At 35.1% G+C, this 20,742-nt stretch overlaps 1 protein-coding gene across 3 annotated transcripts in view; it reads right to left on the bottom strand.

Moving 5' to 3' along the window:
• Positions 1-1,243: 1,243 nt before the first annotated feature.
• Positions 1,244-20,742, bottom strand: part of AEBP2 (AE binding protein 2) — a 45,830-nt gene continuing 26,331 nt past the window's right edge. The window contains exons 4-9 of one of the 3 annotated variants that reach the window (XM_050324642.1): positions 16,808-16,994; positions 11,712-11,836; positions 8,548-8,615; positions 4,962-5,075; positions 4,637-4,703; positions 1,244-3,330 (exon numbers count right to left, since the gene is read on the bottom strand). In XM_050324642.1, the coding sequence (XP_050180599.1) occupies positions 4,649-4,703; positions 4,962-5,075; positions 8,548-8,615; positions 11,712-11,836; positions 16,808-16,994 (549 nt within the window). In that variant the 3' untranslated portion in view covers positions 1,244-3,330; positions 4,637-4,648. The remainder of the gene's footprint in view (positions 3,331-4,636; positions 4,704-4,961; positions 5,076-8,547; positions 8,616-11,711; positions 11,837-16,807; positions 16,995-20,742) is intronic. The other 2 variants (XM_050324644.1, XM_050324643.1) reach the window with 2 other exon arrangements.

Genomic DNA, 20,742 nt, shown 5'->3' on the forward strand with positions numbered 1-20,742 from the left:
CCAAATAAAGCTAGTCCAGAATTAATATGTAATTTAAACTGGAAACTGCTGATATAATTACTTAATGGACTACAGAAGTCAAGAAAAACATAGTGCTACCTATTACACCATTTGTCCAAATTCTGAAAAAAACCCACAGTACCTTGAGAAAATTATATGCAATGTAAGTATCAGAAAAGAACTGATCTGTTTCTGCTCTTAATTAAAACGCTTCAGTAAATAGAGTAAGATCTGGTACCAAACAATCAGCTGTGTGCTGTGCCCAAATGTTAGGAAGTTTTCCCAGACAAGAATTTCCATCCACTTTAGCAAAAGGCAGAGATGGTCTTTGATCCCAAAACAGCACTCCTCACTCAAAAATCCTATTATTCAGCTTTAGAAAACTGCAAAATTCAAGCCAACACATTCCAAAAGGACTGATGATTTTAGAAGCAGGTATCTGTGTGCACTGCAACTCCTGAAAAGCGAGACTTTCAAAGAGCTGATATTTCTCTACAAAGAAAATAAACACTCCAGCTGGGAGGGAATGCAATCTGTAGATATTTGGAAAATCTATCTCAAAAGAAAATGTTCTTGAGAAAGACAGGAAGAAACCTCTGTATGTTACATCCCAAACATCCCCAAACAAAGCACATGGAACTACTTAAAAGGGGAGAGGCCAATTATATCATTACCACTTTCCAAGAATAACAGTGATAAGATTATTTTCAGAACAAAGCCATCAATGCCCCCCAAGCACTCTGTGCTAGTTCCATGTACCTGATGCTCCAGCAACAGTGAAATCCTCCAGGGACACACAAAAACTGCAGCAGACTTTTGGAGAGACATGACTGTCATTTGCAACAAAACACCACCAAGTAGTTCCATAATTTGTAGAATACAGGCGACTGTCAGGCATAAACAGTTTTAGCAACTCACACTGGTAACTTCAAGGTGAAAACCAGTCATAAGTCCACTTACCTTTTTCACTGCTGTGGAAAGTTTAATTAATTCCAATATATCCGTTTTCTTCACAGATGTTTTGAATTTAAATTGGCTTTTCCTTCCACACCAGAAACTGTACCATGAGAACACCAGATAATAGTTTTCTCAAACCCAAGAAAAGTCAAAGTTTACATGAACAACACATGACTTGAATCCACGAATTCCCCATTTTGTAAAGGTACGTGTGTTACAACTTACAGAGGAAAGAGTGTCAGTTTTATATTTAAACTTCATTGAAATCTTACAATTTTGAAGCTAATGAGGTTTGTTTGTTTTGTTTTATTAGAAAAAATACTCAGGCAAGGTCTACAATCATCTGTCAATTATAAATGACTTACAAGAAACTCATGAAGCAATAAAATTAAAAAAATACAAATACAAACTATATCTGAAACACTTCTATTTGGCAATTTTATAACAAATTAAAAAAAAAAGAAACAAAGATTACGGATTACTTTATAGGTACAGAAAAAGCAGTAGGTGAAGTGCTCAAGCAAAAAAATAAAAAACCAAAACACTGCATTTTTTTTCAAAAATAAAGTCACATCACTACAGATTTTATGAATAATACCCTTATTAAACAACCATTCCAGAACATCTTATATTAGTGGTGCTTTTAATCTGCACTTCATATCGTCTGTTAAGATTATTTTTTTGTGTATATAAGTAACATTTTTAACCCACTGGAGCTAAGCAAGACTCGTGTCAGTACCAATGCAGAATGCATTTGTATTACATTAGGATATGCTCACTTCTGCAACCAAAGGGTTACTTTAAGTTTTAATCTATTTAATAAAAATTTAGTGTAAAAACTGCTGGTTAATAGTTTCACTGTAGTAAATTCCTCCCCAACAAGGAGGACTAACTCTGCAGTTTGACTGCATATATCCATACAAATTTTACATATTAGTTCCTTCCAACAGTAAGGAAAAAACTAATTTCGCGTTCACTATTAGAAAGGAGTGCCATGAATTAATTATGGGTACTATTCATCCCTCTAAGATTTCTGGGAAGGATGTTCAATGTATTTTTGTTCTTACAACAGATATTAACAGTAGTATATAGTCCCTTAGGTATGTAAAAGAAGGTTTATTTTACTGTTAAGGAAGGTGCTTTTTTTAAACAATTCTTCTGGCAGCACTAGTGAATTACAATATCCTTCAATATTATTTCTACCGTAATATATACATTTTAACTTTCATGCCTCTAGAAAAACATCTACAGTACATTTCATAATATAAAAATATATTACAAATCTGCTGAAATATTTACAAGCAATGTCCTATTATCTATATGCAACATTTTTGTCTCCATACAAAGACTAACAGGTTAGACGCATCTCTATTTGTCAGTTAAAAAAAATCCACGGCTTCTTGCTTATTAAGCAAGAAAATGATTTTACTTTCTTTTTCAAAGCCAACTTTGGTGCATAAAGGATTGAATTTCTAGATTATTTTTTTTTAAAAAATACCATTTTCTTTACATCTAGAAAACATTAGGCCAAATAAAGTATACTTTACAAGTGAATGGGGATCCTAAAGGGTCAAAAAAGCAAAATAAATCACCAGTAACACTATTTGCTTACGTAGAGGTTTCTCAAAACCTGTCCATTGATACAGATCACATAAAAGCAGATCTTATTAACATACTACACTACTCCTGAAAAGGGGGTCAGACATACTGCAACACTCTTAACATCTTTAAACCGTACTATATGTATTCAGAGTTGACTGGAAAAGACAAGCATTCCATCAACATTTGTTTAAACATCATAATCCAACATATTTTAGGGATCTGCAAAAGGACACAAGATTACAAATGACAAATGATTACTATCCACCATACTCAGAGGGCAAGAGGATAATCCCTTGGTAGCTGTTCTATTGCCTGGCACGTGTTATATTCAGTTAACATGGACAAGAAGCCCAGTAGGTTGTTAACAGTTCTCCTGGGAATTGTGAGTAAATGGTGATGGTTACTTTTTCTTTTCATCAATATAGACTACTGTATTCACTAAAGAAAAAAGCAGCTTAAAGAAGCAAGCATGCAAAGCCTTTTAGTTGTTCCACTAAGTTGCCAGAAGAGTGTTTGCTCAGTCTCCCACTGTACCATTCCATGAAAATGTGGATATACAATAATATATTAATATATATTCCACGGAAGCATCAACTTCATTCACAGAATGTTTACACTAAGCATAAATATTTATCTAAAAAAAAAAAAAAAAAAAAGGATGGGATTTGACTAATGTGCAACTTTATTTCTAAATCCATTGTCAGTGACTAAGACTGCAGGTGTCCCCACTTGCTTGTTTTTTACCTCTTCAACCTCTTCTGGGGCATTGTTCTGTAAAAGAAGAAGGTATAGATTTACATTAAAACCCTGAGATGTAAATTTCAGCCAGTTAGAATATATTATGAAATCACGACTACATAAAATCTACTTTTATTTAATTTGATTAATAGTGAATGCCATTTCTGATGATCCCGTATCAGCATACAATTTCAGGTAATGATTTCAAACTTTATATTAAAGTCATCATTTTAGCATGATATTAATCTCTGTCAGTGAATTCCTTTAACTATCTTTTTCGCTTGCAAAGTTCTGGTCTTCCAATTTCATGCCTTTCATCTCCCTCAGTTGGTTCCAAAAGCTCATTTCACTAACACACTGATCCATACTGTTAAAAATCGAGTACAGCACTTTGCGTGGGGATCTTAATTTTATGTGGAAGAGCAACAAAGGTTTGCTTTTTTTTCTTCAAGGACTTAATCCCAGAGATCATTACATTTTCAGTTTCATAGATTATCTTTTTCTTATCAAGGCAAACTAATCTATTAAGTTCTGCAAAGGTAAACAATAAAAAATTAACACCTCAATTAGATTATAAAACAGTCACTGTGTTAAGCAGTTTTAAAACACACAATCTAATTTCCCCATAACATTTTTACGATCTACATCAATAATTTATGTACTAAGGTAAGTATTTTAAATGCTTACATTTACAAGAATAGTAGATATAGTATGATTTATTTTCATATTGTAAACCAAGCTTTCATTAATTTGATTAGTGAAATACACTATTGAATATTAAAGGTGAACTGAAAGGCTTATTGCATTACAAGACCTCAGATTAGTGTTCTATTTACTCCTTTAGACACTCAGTCACTGTATGTTAAGGAAGAAACATCAGAACACTGAACTTCTGTTATGGCAGAAAAAACTTTCTGTTTTTCATGACCCATTTTCAGGAATTTTTAACGTAAGCCCACAAATATGTAACTTTGGACATCCAAAATTTAAGAATGAATTAAGCATTTCAGATTACCTTTAAAAACTGTACACACACACAGAACTGTGGGTACTGACAATTCTGTGAGTGCACTAATAAAGAGGGGGAGGGAAAAATCAGGAAATTATTAGAAACCAGATGGATTAGAAGCCAATCTGAAGGCCCAAAACCACAAATGTGAAAGTAGTTTAAAGGCAAGTAACATGTACTGTCCTCTTCTGTCCCCATATAAAGAATCTTGTATTAAAAATAACAGTACTTGAATACAAGTACAGATTTCAAGGTAATACTGCATGTATTACAGTTGAATATAAAATATGGAAAGATAAATTTGGACTTTAAAAAAATTGGTATACAAACCAGTATGTGATCTTAACAGAAGGGATCTTTCAGGATTCCACTGTATGTACCTCCTTTACTAGAATTTCTGTACACCAAGCACAAAAAAGTAAAATACACTTGGTAAATACACACATTCCCCGTTTCTCAGTAACTAGAGTTCAGTTCAAGAAGTAATTCTGAAATAACTTAAGACCTCAGAACTTAACTCCTGGACGTTTACATTATCAAGGCTCCCTGGTCTGGTGTATAGTACATTTAGGAATCCTGATTTTAAAACGTCGAAAAGTTAAGTGAGGCTTAAGATTACATTCAAGGAAAGAAAGTTTCAAAATTAAGATGTTACCTGTATATGTTTGGGTCCAGAAGCAAGGCAGTATCTTTTGGTAGTTTTGATAAATGAACTACTTTAGTTTTTAACTGATGTCGTTCACTTTCATTTACCCACACATCAGGCAGACTATGAATAAATAAATAAAATAAAAATATTCAAAAAAGATCAACTGTTTTTCTTACCATAAAATTATGTGGTAAACTAGTACATATGAAGTTTTTTTAAAGCAATCTCCACATTTCCCTAGTTAAAAAGCATCGTCACTGGAATGAGGAAACACAGCCAATCTTTACATGTTACACTTCAAAGTTTTTTAAGTTCTTAGTGTGAAACTGAGATTATAATTTATATTATTCAAGAATGCTAAATATGCACACAATGATAATGGCACTACCTATTCCATTTTAACAATTTAATGTGATAATGGGTAGCAGGAAAAAAAACCTACATCTTTGAAAATACTTCATTTTACTGGGCATAAAATTCCTTGATACTGTTAAAATAAGTAAGTAAAGGACAGAATATAAAGCAGACACTAAGCTTCATGTTACACTAATTTGCTTGCTCCAAGTTCAAAGGTTTCAACCTCAAAATCCTCCACCTTTGTTGAAGTTAATCATTTTACTATCTTCTGAGGAAATCCAGGCAATCACCACAAAATATTTTGGCTATATAACACTTCTCATTGTGAGATGAAATAAAACGTGGTCTTTACACATTAAAATGAATTGTTGCTTCAGTGCCACTTGCAGTGAAACTTGTGAAGAGGACTGGAGATAACACACAATTATCTCCATTTTGCACTTTAATTACTTGAGACCAAACATGCCTAATTCTGAGTGGCTTACTGCATTACTGCTTCTTTTATTAGAGGTACATTGGGCTCTTAAGGCCCTGCTGAGGTTTTCAGGTGGCATGTTATTAAGAGGCACTGGGCTTGCAGAGATCATCACTGTCTTACTGAAAACCTGCCTTCTTGTGCAGAACAAACAAGGGATCCATTTTGTTTCCACTACTTGAAAAAAAGGAGACAAAAAAAAAAAAAAAAAGGGCAATTCCCAAAAAAAAACCCCACAAACAAAAAAATCCCCAAACAAAGCCCAACAACCCCCTGTGATTATTTTTAGCCCACAAAGTCATTTGGGGTTTCCGGTGTTTTGTTTTCTTTGGGGTTTTGGTGGCTTTTTAATTTTTTTACATGTCCTAGAAGCCAAAGATTAATTTTAGGTTGGGGGAAAGTTTACGTCCATAATTAAGATCTAACTAATTTGAAATAAATTTTAAATTGAGAAACCCAGCATTTGAAACTAGCTAAATGTTACAGCCCCTTTCTCTGACCAAAGATAAATGCAGCTCTACAGACTCTCGCAATTTATTTTACTGAACCTTCATTTTGAAGTGAGCGGTAATTCAAATTCAATTTTCCCGTTAAGCTACTCAAAACATGAAATGAAACCAAGAATTTCTATCCCAGCAGGAAAAGGAGTTTCTTCAACAAAACTTTTCAGATAAAGGCAGCAGAAAAAAAAGAAAAAAAGTGGGGGAGGACCAATCCAGGAGGCAATCCATATATCCACTAAGGCTTATGGATCATAAAAGATGGAAAAAACCATCGTAACACTTTTTCAAATAACACCAAAATCAGTTTTTGGACAAACAACATTTGGGAGGTGTTTTCAGTAGAAACTGTACTTTGCTGAAGATGCAAAATGACACAAACCGCAAATAAAAAAAACCCTTTCACATGCAAAGACTATTTGAAATATACATAAAGACAGCAACTCAGTAAGCTCAGAAGTATTGGCACCAAGAATAAATTCCTGCCCTAAAAAAAATACAAGAAATTAAAAGTTATTTCCCTCTTAATAGGAAACAGGTTAAAGACTAGCTTTTATTTTTCCTGAAAAAATGCTTGATGTACAGATAACCTTGAGCACTTTAACAGTTGCTCAGTAGAAGTTGTTAAATCATTACTACCAGATCCATCTGAAATTCTGATGGAAAGTCCTCCCCATGATGCACTGAACTTCCCTACAGTGTGAGTGCATGGACTGTACAAAAACAGACTGATGGCACATGCCAGGACACCTTGGCATCTGCTGTTCTCAACTGTAATAACCAAGATGAAATTCAATCTACTGTACACTCAGTAATCCAACACTACATCATTTAGTGATGAAATATATGCTCTCCCTGCCCCAACTAAGATGCAAGAAACAGCAATGTGAAACATTATTGCTTTGACCTCACCAACCACATCTACATTCTATCAGGGATGTCTGAACCTTTCTGAACAACTTGTCTTCTCCAGTGCAGATATTCTTAATACTGAATTCATGTGCATGAGCAAAAAACTCATTTGACTGCATTAAAATTTAAAACCTGGATTTTTATTTATTTTTTCATGTTCCCTGTGTTATTACACTTTTTAATGTTTATCTTAAAATGCAATTAACTGTTTTATCTGTAACATTTTAAAAAGAATAATTTCAGAATGCTGTTACACATAGTACTGTCAGCTGCCCTAAAGGGAACCAAAAATCTACTTTTTTTACTAGAATATTTTAGTTATTGTCTCCCAAGCTGAACTGAAACTTGCAGTCTACAAGTGCTGCAGTGTGTAGCAAAAGGTGCAGACACTTCAAAACTCCACCAACATGTCAACCATTGCTGCATATGATTTATCAGCAACTCCAGTTCTCTACAAATAAAAGTTATAATTGACTCACACTGCCAAGTTCACACTACTGCACACAACTGATTTGGGACACTACAAAGGTGAGTGATTTAAACCACCAAAGCAAAGGTAAATTTCTGTTATGCTACAGCTTTATCACCGTCCCACTCAATCACCTGAAAGCATCACCAAATCAAAAGGCTCTCTTTGTTCTATAAGTGTTAGAAGAAAGATGAGAACTCAGCAATTTCAAAGTACATAAATTATTCCTAGAGGGTATGTACCACTTCATACGTCCCAAGCCTACTCGAGGGCAGTGCCTTCGTCCTGCTACTCATTTGGAACAAAGCAAAACTTTGAAAAGAAAGAGAAAAAAGAGTGCCCAAACATGCTGGAAAAGTATTCCAAGCTTCAGTGGGAGAATCCAAAGCAGCAGTAATATGACAGGGACACCTTAAAGGGTCAACTGTGGTTATTGTACTGCTGAATTGTGGTACCCAGGCAAAGAGTCGTGGAGATCTACTCTTACACTGGATAACTGCACATTTTTTAGTACCTGAAAGTATTCTTAGGATCATGATGAATCAGTGGGTAAAGCAAAGTTGCCTCAGTGATAAGTTTTCTTATGTACATGGCTGCATAGTGCATAGTGACAACATGCATTAAAAATATAGATGTAAATTTACCTGAACTGGTATTAGAGCCCAAAGACTTGAAAATTAAATTGAAAAAATCAATTAAACACTGCTTATTAATTTTTAAATTGCTAAATTACTTTTTGAAAAGTGGTTTTAAAATATTACCTTTAATTTAAATACTCAACAAACAGCACAAAATAATATAGTGACAGATAGTTCATTTACCCTGGTGTAAATCCTTCCCCATTTAAATCCTGCAGCATATCACCAGCAATATACTCACATGTCCTCAGGTGTCCAATGAAGCAAGAGTTTTATTTTTCCAGAATCTTCTTTTCTTTTAGCTATTACCTATAATAATTACAAAAATCATAATTAAAACCAAATTCCCTATTTTTTGCTCAAAACCCGTTGTTCTTCATGCTCAGCTGCACATTTATAAAAGGAAAACTGTTTTACTTGCTGAAAGTTGCATTAATTCTATATAAAGTGTACATATCACTAGGTCACAGACAAGAAGAACTCCTTTCTCATGGTTTCTCATACCATGACACAGTAGCCCAGCACACAAGATACTCTCTAGATAATTAAGTTTTTAAGTGTAGGACCATGAGGCTAGACTCCCACCTTCAGGCAACACGAAACAGAAACACAGCTATGATGCAAACAAACACAAAACTGCAATAATTTTGGCAAGAAAGACGTCAAAAAAATTATTTGCTGTTTTGACACTCATCGTCCGAGATTTATGGTCAAGTCTGCAAAAGTTACAGCAGAAATGAGAGTAATATAATGGGCCTGCAATAAATATGTTCTGAAGACTTGAAACTGCTCTGCAAAGAACTTAAGTCCATTTAGATTTTTCACTTAAAAACACACTTCAGCCGAGAAATAAATGCTCACTGCAGCTTTATTTGAAAACATTGTCCCTAAATTCTCTACATTTCATGCACTGTCCCAGAACAAAATGGAAATTTAAAGGAAATGTGCATCAAAGTTGTCTCAAATTAGAAATGGAGTTCTGCTGACCTCTTCTGGAAAAAGAAAACAATTTCACCCTATAAATCTGCTATGCATCTCACTCCATTTACTTGGTTTTACCAAGTAAAACTTACAAAGTTTTAAGATTTCAAAAGATGTGTTTCAACACGTGAGATCACCAGACTGAAATAGGTAAAAAAAGCTAAAACCAGAGAACAGTTTAGTATTCAAATATTTTACAGAATTAATTCAAGCCATGTCAAAGGTGGGGTTGGCACAACAGGGTAACCTATAAGCTGCATTTTTCAATCAATGTATTATCTGGCCTTTGGATTAAATAGAAATGCTTGACTTTTTCCATCTAACAATTCAGAGAATTAAAGTACAAAAACCTGACTCCAATAAAAAAAACAGATAAGGGAAAAAAAAATCATAATCAAGTCAAAGGAGAACTCTGGATGGCAAACACATTTCTTCAAAAAGGTTTTATTACTGACTGCATTCTAAAGCTTTCTGTATCTACAAAAAGAAAAGGATAGGTTAATAAAAAGTATATATAAATAAAAGGATGTGCCTGTTCATAGGACAGGAAGGGTATCTACAGCAGCTGCTTAGAAATTCTTTATATTATGATATATGTCCTATAAAATACAATGCATAAAAAAATAAACCTACATCTTTCATGTCCCTTTTCAGACAGCAAGGCAATTTTACCTTCATCTTTTTCACCTTTCAAATTAATGTCCACTACAGTTACACATTTCTTCTTCATCTTAAGGCGGATCACACAAACTTATTATGCTATTTAGCCAGCCACCACTCAAATTCAATGCCCTAATGCCTGAAAAGTGATGCAAAATGTGATTGCATCTGAGCTATCATGTGCTCAGTGTAACAGTGCACATCCCCAGGACTGTTTCTAGTCTGCCTTTTCTTTTTAACACTAGTTTTAGGCTGAGTCTCATCAATAAAGGTGATGCCCAGCACAAACCCACACAACTGCAGCAGCAAAAGAGGGCAGCACAGTGCAGCCCAGGGCTGGGACCCTGGAGCAGTTCTCCCACTGGTACAACCTGTCCCACAGTTGAGGTCTAAGCAATTTCAGATCTAATCAACCTCCCACCATCTCAAGTGATGCAAGCACTGATAAGCTAAAAGGATTTTCAGCACTTCCTTCAAGTTCATCCGAGGCAGTTTTAGAGCACATTCCTCCTTCTAATTCCACCTCCTTATGAATTATTCCAAAAGACAGAGCTGAGTTTCCACAACTGAGTAGTCTGTCTGGATAACCTTTCAGATTAAAGCATGCTGTGAATTAGAAGAGAACCTGCCTTTCTCACAGCACTGTAAGATCCACATTTGCCCAGAACACTAGAATGAGATTTAAATACAGTAACAGCTAAACCACCTGCAAATCTCCACTTGCAGCTGCAGCTCAGGGCACATAAAGTTCAGGAGTAATCATTTGGAAAAAATTTCTAATACAGGCCATAGATATTTATAACAATCATCAGTCTCGCAGAACAGTATGAAATAAGTTTCATGCATACAAAATCATCTTTTATTTATGGACAGAGTTCCAGACTTTGAATCATGCTAAGATTAAGCTGTAGCTGAAGACATGCCAGTCAGCATTCCTTCCCTGGACTGTAGTTCATCTTGCATTAGTCTGCCAATTTAAAAACTATCCCATCTCATTTTGTCCCATCTCTTACTTCTTTTCTTCAGCTGAGTCTCTGCCTTTGATGTGCCCACATCTCCCAGTTTGGTTAACAAAACCTGAGGTAATACAGCTTTTTAAACTTCTGACCCCTATACCCAATTCACTACTTTTTCTCTGCTTTGAGCTTCTCTAAATTAATACTGATGTCTTTCCTATCCAAATACCACCAAAATTCACAAAACAGGATATGGAAACAGGACTAAAGGCCAGTTCCCCACCTGGCACTTGCATCCTTCTAGCGATTCACTGACATTCCGGTGTAAGTTTATTAAAAGAAAAAAACGGGTACAAGACATTTATTCAGGATTGTATCTTTTAAACTGGGGAAAAACAAGGAAATAAACACAAATTTCAGATCAGCATCTTTAAATATTCAATTATAGTCAAAATATTGCTTGTGATAAATTAGCACTGTCACTCACAACTAAGGAAATGCCATCTGAACTGGTTTCTTATTTAGAAGATAGAACCACATTTTTCTGCAACATATACTTGCTGTCAGATATTTCCCCAAGCGTATCAAACAGCAAGTCTTTCAGTTTGTGAGCTAGAACAACCACCAACACTATTTTTAAAAGTTAATTTACTAATAGCAATGGACAAATTAACAACGTAAAATACCCACTATCACTTATTTCTGATTAAGTGCCTACAGCAATAAGAGGAAACCAGAAATCTTTCTGTAGGATTAGATTTTTCAGACACACAGGTAAACAAATGGAATGCATAATATGTATACTTACAGTACTATGAAATACAACACTGTGGCCTTTTCCTAAACTTTCTATATGTGCTGAGAGATTAAAGCAGATGGCTCGATGCCTTATAGCATCCAGTGTTTGTGCATCAAAGAAGTCATGAGGTCTTGCTGGAAAAAAAAGGAAAAGAGATCCTTAGTGCTCAACACATTCAAAAGCACACAAACACACTCAAGCATGTAAACAAGTCTGAAGTGTCATTAGTAAATCATTTACCATTATGGCAGCAGCACTACCTTGTCAGAGAGTTGCAAACATTGACTGAGAGGAAGAAATTACTCCAAGAGAAGCACAGTTCAGGTTTGGTCAAAACACACTCCCTGTGGATCAAACAGCTATTTTGGAAAATGTAACTATACTCTGCTCGTTTCATTTCGGTTTCAGTAACGCTGAATAGTCAGGTGAAAAGCTCCACACTACTACACGTTTCTTTCTATGTACACGTTGTCATTCCATGTTCTTTGACAATCAGTAAACATTTTCTAGCCAAGAAGACCCAACTGCATCCCACACTACACTTCAATTTATAATGAGTAAAGCACAATTAACATCCACACGATATTTTTACAACTAGTCTATAACCAGCAGAAACTAATAAGGACCTTTTCCTTTAGGAAAGGACTTATATAGTTAAGTTTTTCTTGAACACTAAAAAGAATTTCAATCTGGATTGTAAAGAAGGTCTATCAATTCTACACTAAAAGTACTTTAACTAAAAAGTAATGGCTACTGGGCACATGTTTGCATAGTGTTAAAAATAATTTGCACAAAAAATTTAAAATATATCGTACAATACAGTAGTAAAATTATATTAGTAGAATTCCCATTTTTAAGCCTTGACAGTAATAGTTGCTAAATAACACACTGAAATTAAAACTAAGAATAGGAGTTGATATTACATTATCAAATACGTATTACCCTGAAATCTGCACAGCGATTCAAAGTTCTGCTGCCTTAATTTAAAACAACTTCTATATTCATCTACCCATTATTTCAAAATGAACTACAAATTCCACTTAAAGCTAGCATTTGCTACACTCCTGGGACTGTTGTTAAGCATTCATCTGTACATTATGTTCTGTCCCTACTCCATCTCAGTTGGATACTGCCAATTAGGCAATCATCTCACTGAAATGTTTTCTTGCTCTAAGTGGTAATGTGGAACTGCAGCTCATGCTGCAGGTGGTCAGTGATGCAAGCATATAAATATTTTATAAATAAATATGAGGGAGGAAGGAAGGGAAGATGGAAAGAAGCTAAAAAAATAAAAAACTACCACATTTTTTCTTTTTGCTTCATACAACAAGTTTCTTCAGGATTTACCACTGGATAACATTCAACAGATGTAGAGGAAGGGCACAGTTTTTCCAAGGCACCTGAATAGTTTTATTTACTCCTCTATATTGCTCCTTACTGAGCAATAGTGCTGTGCCTTCTACGTATCTTTACTCTGAAAATAATTATGAGGGAATAGATTTAAGTATCTCCCTTCCTGCTTAATCCAAGCTCCAGGTACACAGCAATTACTTAAGTCAAATAAATTAACATCCTCATAACAGGAATCTACTAAATGAAAATACAAGCATTATGTAACTAAGGTAGTCTTACTGTAAATTCTATGAACAATAACATTCTTTATGTCTCTTACATTCCTCCAGAGAACTGCATTACGCTTTTTATTAACTATAGTGTCACCTCTGCTAATGGAAAAGCAAGTGACAGTACTGCATTCATCAAGGTAGCTTCAGAATAGCACCACTGTGACCCATTTTACACACACATACTTGTAATATATTTGGTTCTATACCTCCAAATATCACCAGACTACACAGATCAGGGAACATGTATAAGGTTATCCAGATGAGAAAGCAATCTACTGACTGAATTATTCTAAAAGCATCAAAATTTCTAAGACAAATCAGATCTCTACAGTACCACTGATCTAAACAGCTACAAGGGTGTCTCCAGTAAAACATGCTTTTATCATAAAAGTGCTAATTTCCAAACTTATTAGAACATGTATTGTTTACAGGCAGGACAAAAGAAATGCAAAAGAGTTTAAGAATGGCAAGATGTTAAAAAAAAATAAATCAAGTAACAGTAAGAATTCTCTTTACGGAATGTATTTTCATCACATATAGCCACAGTAAAGTCTCCTTTTTTCATTTATACATTGTCTCACAGAAGGGTATTAACCTTCAGATATAAACCAGAGGAAGTAAATGTATAAATCTGTTGTATTTAAACTATTAAGAATTTATACACGAGGATGCCTCAACAGTAGCACATATTGGCAACTGACTGCCAATAAATATTTAGTAAGCCACTGACACCTTGTAAAAATCCCGGGTCTAATCAAATCATGAGGAGGTAGAAAGAACATGCTGACAGCATTTCTTCAAGACACAAATTGTTCTGTGGTGCAAAACTGCAATTTTCTGTCAAATTGTTATCTACAAGTGATTGTTAAAGACTGTGCACTATCAAATGACATCTTGTTTTGCATCCATGGCATTAACTTCTTGTAACCCAACCTGCAGACAAGCTGTACTTACGTTAAACACCCCTCCTTTTAGGCACTTAAAAACATCTAAATATAAATCCATGTTCTTAGATTTATATACTCTAGACTGAAAATACTTAAATGCTGTTATTGTGTTACTTTGACTTCTTAGATAAGGGTCTTTGCTTTCCCCCATTCCCCTTGTAAAGACAAAACACACAAACCTGCACACTTTATTCTTGAACTGAAACTAAGCTAAGAAACAGAAAGACAAGCACAACTTTATCAGCCCTTTGTCTCATTCACCCCATCAACAATAATACACACAAAGTTTTAAAGAAAAGCTGCCAATACTTCGCATTTTCAGAAAATGCCATCAACTTTGGATACATTTCTGGGTCACAAACCCTCTGGAGAAATACATTACAGTAGTCAGTTCCCAATTCAGTTAGAGATGATTTCTGCCTTAAGGCAAAAGTCTACAGCCAGCATTGCATTTGTCTCAAGAGGCAGAAAGACAAGAAATTGCTCAAGCAGCTGTCATTTTTCTTCCTGTGCAGCACTTGATCGAGAAAGCAGACCATTCAAATACTACAGTCCAGTCTTTAAAAATCCCTACTAATATTTACTACTTACATTTTTTGCCATAGATTCATTCAAGAATTCTGCAGCAAATTCTTATCACAACTACAACATCTGAGTGGGTAATTTGAAGTTTTAATTACGAAGCTCTGCTTTGAAATCAGTAAATCGATAATGTTCATCAATTACTAACAAAATGCCAACCTGAAAAACTACTTCTGCATCTACTGGGGGAAAAAAGTAAATTAAGATGCATTAAATCAGCCACCTAACAAAATCAACATGGAGAAACAAGCCTAGATGCAACTCAGGAACCTCTGAAAGTGAAAATTTTGAAGTGACAAATCTTAGATGTATATTTTGTTTGAGTAACACAGTCAATAAATCACAATATTCCTTTAGGAACCTGCAACTATCCCAACTAGGTGCCTCTCTCATTACACCCAAGTGAGCCCATAACCCTTCACTGACCAGCCCTCCTTCCTTGAACCTTCTCATTTACACAGATTGTTAAGAGTGAAAGGGAAAGCCTTTTAAAAATAGATTCTGAAAAGAACAAAACCAGTTTGCTAATTTCTTTGAATGTTAAATCAAAATTAGAGGAATTCCTGAAGTCTATACTTTTAGGATGTGTTTCACAATACAATTTGCTTATATATATTTTAAGAATACAAAAGTATTCCTTTCTCAAAAAGAAAAATAATGCAGAAGAAAAGTTAATATTGGTTCAGGAAATAAACTTTTCAGAACTCCAGGTGACACTGTAACTTTCCAGGACAAGCTTCTCTGCATTCAAGGCAGAAACATGACCACTGCTTCATAAACTTCAGTACCTTAAGACACAGGTGAGGGATTAAGGTAAGAATAAATCCCAATCATGTGAAAAAAGAGTATCACCTAAGACCACTAGCACGTGCATCCATTGTTGCAGTATCACTTGAATAACTGGTTATTGTGTTTCTTCACAGGAAGAGAAAGATGAATACAGTTAAGTGTTCTGCCACAGAAAGTTCTGGCAAAGTAACACTGTGGACAGTATGAGATTTAACAGGTGCATAAAAAAGGCATCTTGTGCTATTCTCCAATACTGTAAGATGGACTTTACACAAAAATAAAAATTCATGAAGTTTTTTCTTCAGCTGTTGACATACCAGCAGAAAAAAATCTAAATGGTTTTTACATCTCCAAGATGCAGGTGTCATAGTAACAGTTTAAAGCTAGCAAATAAACTGTTTGGTACTGGAAAGTTGCATCGAAAGCAATTATAAAACAAAGTGAAATATTTTAACAATTGTCTAGTCTTTCCTAACTATTCTTGTACACTAGAACCTCTATATAAATGTGACACTGTTATTAGTCTAATATTAGGACAACTCAACAATCAAACATCTAGATCTAAACGGACTAGAAAAGGTTACTGGGTAAGTGATTATTACTTGCTATAGGTAACAGTTCTCACTTTAAATGACAAATTATACCTCTCAGCACATTGGTTCATATAAAATTAATGAACATCGACTGCGTGGAGACAGATTATAAAAACATAGCAAGTCAATTCTGCCCAAAATTAGATCTTGGTTATGCTCATAAAACTGTCATTAACATAATGAAATGTTGTGCTCAAAAAAGAGCTTATATAACATGCATTTATCTCTAATTTATATGAATCTGCAATCTCTGTCTGCAGTACAGAACTTCAGATCTCATCAACACTAAACAGAACATTTTCCAACATTAACAGTAAACAGAGAGTGGCTCTGAAACGAAAAGCTTTTTCAACTGTGAACTCCAACTGTTTCTCACAGGAAACTGATCTTTTCTCCTGAACGTGAAGATATTTACCCTAAAAAGGAATACAAACAGAATCTGGAACTGTTTTCTTCTCACCACAAGGAATCCCAATCCTGCCAGATCCGCATATGCAGAGAAAACACCACATCGGAGAGGAACTCCCAATCCGAGGCAAAACTTTCAAGACCTTGTGCAAAAAACTTACGTAGTGATCGCCTTCTCTTGTTCTTTAATTTCCTTCTTTTATTCATTCCAGCTTTAGATGGAGATTCCTCTTTGGCCTTTGGCTGGCTGGCAACTTTTGAAGAGTTCTGCTGGCTGAAGTGTGTGGGCACATGACGGGCAAGTCCTCCCTGAGATGCAAAGCTGGCATTGCACCCACCAACTACACACTAGTGAGAAAAAAACCAGAAAACTGCATCAGGTGCTTGTGCACAGGAGTTTGACAGACCTTTGTTTGATTTTCTGGCTCAACTTCCATCACATTAAAGGGAAGATAAATTCTTAATGACCATGCAATTCTTAAAAAATAGAAACAAACATATTCTGAAGTAAATTTGTTTGAAGGTTTTAACTCCCAATAATTGTTCCATTGTATGATATTTTTCTATGCTATATTATAGCCTAAAATACTGTATAGCATAAAACCAATCTCAAACAATTCACTGGCAAACTCTTTCTACAGAAAATAAATGCTTCTGAAGAACTTTGCTTTCCATAAGCCAATACTGCCTTTTCTTTCAAAATACTGCACTGTTATTCTGTGTTTCTCAACACCTCTCCAATTTTCTGCATTTGAACATCCTCCTTTCTTGTGACAAGGCAGAAGTAAAAAAAACCATCCCTACCCACATTAGATTTGGAAACAGCTCAGTGCTCTTTGTAAATGCTGCACAAAGTCAATGAACAGCTGGTTTACACTTCTGTCTGAAACTTTAACTTCAGTGATTGAAAGTAGTATTAACAGTTATTTATAAATTTATTTTGGGATTCTACTATTACTTCAGAAGCATTTAAGGAAGTTCTTATTTAAAGAGAATGTCCTCTCTTTCTCAAATAGAAAAATAAGGAAAGATCCACCAATAATTAAGCAGAAACACAGAAACTGAAAGATAGCTGCAACTAAGCTAATACTGCCTACAATAATTAATGGTATTTTTGGTAAGGATTTGGGTTAGATTTACAATTATTTCATTTGCAAAATAAGTATTTAAATTATACCGTTAGAGAGGGAGGGACAAATCTTTTTTCTTGTGCTCTGAGCTTACCAGGGTAATAGCAAAGTGGTTTTAAGATACACATTCTATCACCGGCTGCCATTAATTGTGTATCCATATTACTGATTTTTCTTTTGATCCCAACAACAGCAGTGGGGCAAATGACTTGATCAGCCACTAGCAAAAAACCTATCACCTCTTTAAACCATTGGAAAGTTGTTCTCCTTCCACATCTGTTCTGCTCCTCCCCTCCCTTCCCCTCTTTCTCAGCTCTTTCACCTGTGTCTCCCTTTTCTAGCACTTCTCTGCACAGCAAACTGATGAGGCAGCTCCAATGGGAATTTGGGAATAAGTAATGCTGCAAATATGTACATACATAGTGCTAAATCATCTCTGAAGACTAAGGATGAATCTGCAAGATTACAGTAACCTGCCCCAATTTTGCATATTTGATTGGGAAGCAAGGAAATGGCTGTAAAAACTCCACATGTCCCATTTTTTTGTCCCTAAAACCCAACTGTGTTGGTTTCCAACAAAATTCTGGATGTAGAATTGAAAAGTATATTTCTGCCTCAACCTAGAAAATGGTTCTCCATGATAATCATAAAATACAGTGCCCGTGAAAAGAAAGAACTGTGCTGTCTCCAAAAACTTAATACTTGCCACAGGACTAAAAATATGAACACAGATTGCAACACAATAAAAGAAAAAATTGGAAGGATGTTTTTCACTTTTTTTTGTGGGGGGTGAAAAATACTTAGAGGGAGTTAAGGAAAATTTTCAATGCCTTTTTACCTTGCCCTATAATTTCCAATGATCCAACAACACTAATACTGTCTACTTATATTGTAGTGACTTCCAGTGTAAGAAATCCCAGCACATCTGTGAAATTCAGAACACTCTGGATCCTGATTTACAGTACAGTAACCTCAACACAATTTTCACCACTTCAAATTAATACTGAAGATTCAAATTTACACTTACAGAATCCTAGGATGGTTTGGGTTGGAAGGAACCTTAAAAAGTCATTCAGTTCCAAGCCCTCTACTGTGGGTAAGGACATCATCTACTAACTAGATTAGGTTGCTAAGCTCCATTCCACCTGACCTTGAACCTAAACCACTTAGTTGTATTAAAGGTGACTGAACTCACAATCAACAGATACATGTAAAATGCATGTGTGCATTAGTTCAAGAAATTTTTTGTTCTCCAGTTTTTATGTCCTTGAAATAGCTGTTTTGGCCATAAAAGCAGTTTCATGAAACTGAATTAAGCTACTAAATCTAAATTTAGGATTAACTTTCACTAATGTGCTCCTGCCTTCAGATCCCAGCTCTGAGGAAACAAACACTTTCACTAAAAAAGAAAAATTAGCTCATAAACAACCCGTACCCTGAAGTTCAGAAACCTCAAGTACCCTGAGAAAATAAAATATCAGCTTTACCAATGCCTGCTAGAGGTCAAAAATAACCTAAAGTCTTGGTACAGTGCATGCATTACCATACTCCATGTTTATTACATGTACCTTCTGCAAAAAAGCACAAACTTTGTGTCAGGCCAATTTCTAAAACTTTTTAAAACACAATTGCACTTCTTGTCAGATGGGAAACATTGTTTTATAACAAACTGCAGTTTGACTCCTAATGTCATAACTTGCCTTTTTTCTAGTCATGTACAAAGAAAATAATTACAGATACTCTATATGGATTATCTACAGAAGCTTCCACTTACTTTTCTTGCTCTATCCAAATTTTACTTCCAAAATACCCAAACCAACATCCTTAAATCCTCAATATCTGCAACTTGCAACTAGAAATTATCTTTTCCCAGACAGCCTAATAATAGTCTACAACTACAATACAAATATTTGCAGAAATGATTACATACAGACACTGTGTACTTTGAGACTATACCTGACCATGTCACCAAATAATCAACAGCTGACAGATCAAAGATGATACAGCATGCCTTTGCAGTAGACAGGAAATAGTAGAAGAGGAGGGGGGAAAAAAAAAATCTTACCTGCTTTTTTCTTTTTTTTTCTCTAAAATAATATATCCAGCAATCCGTTACTAATGGGTAAAGTCTCTTCTCTCCAAAGATAAAGGAGCAGTTCAGGCTGTCACTTCAGGATCTCTGGACGGTAAGTCACACCAAATCAGCTTCCCACCAGATAATTATACAGATCTAGAGGGCTTCTAATAAATCAAACTCAACTATTATGCACAACTTTAAACCAATCTTTTCATTTTTTCCCCCAAAACCTAAATTTCAAAATTGCACATTCAATTTGAAATACGACAGATTGGGTCCGGATTGGTGGATATGTTACTTCAAGAGAAAATAAGCAAACACGTAAGAAGTTTAATTTCTCCAGTGTACCCATACCCACCATAATTAATGGGCAGTAATGACCAGTGACTTTAACAACCAGGATGGAAAAATACCTAGCAATACAGGATTTTGCTCTAAATTCAAAATAACCAAATCTCCTAGTTGGACTACTCAATGTGTAATTTTTCTAGTAAATCTAACAGTAATAGTTTAGACATCTGGATAAACTTTCTTATTATCTCAACATCTGAGTGTTCAGGCAAAATGCCTTTACATTTTGTATCTGTATCTGCAATGTTCTAATGGATGGAAGATACTCTGCCAAGGGAGTAACAGACATCAATTCCCAATGAGGGCTGAAGATGCTTGGCTGTGTTTTCTACATTTCAACAACTGTTGTTCTATTCAAGTCATATCAAACACAGTCACACCTTAATGAATTCTAGAAGTTACAGGTGGCAGAAAGAGCACCAAAATTAATTTTTATTATTCCTTTCTTCCCCCCTTTTAAGCAAAGGATGAAAGCCTCCAATGAACCTGTGCTCTGCCATTCATTGTCACTGAAAGCAACTACCCCACGTGAGGAAGC

Source organism: Myiozetetes cayanensis, unplaced genomic scaffold, assembly GCF_022539395.1.
Source record: "Myiozetetes cayanensis isolate MyiCay16 unplaced genomic scaffold, myiCay2020 scf3, whole genome shotgun sequence".
NCBI lineage: Eukaryota > Metazoa > Chordata > Aves > Passeriformes > Tyrannidae > Myiozetetes > Myiozetetes cayanensis.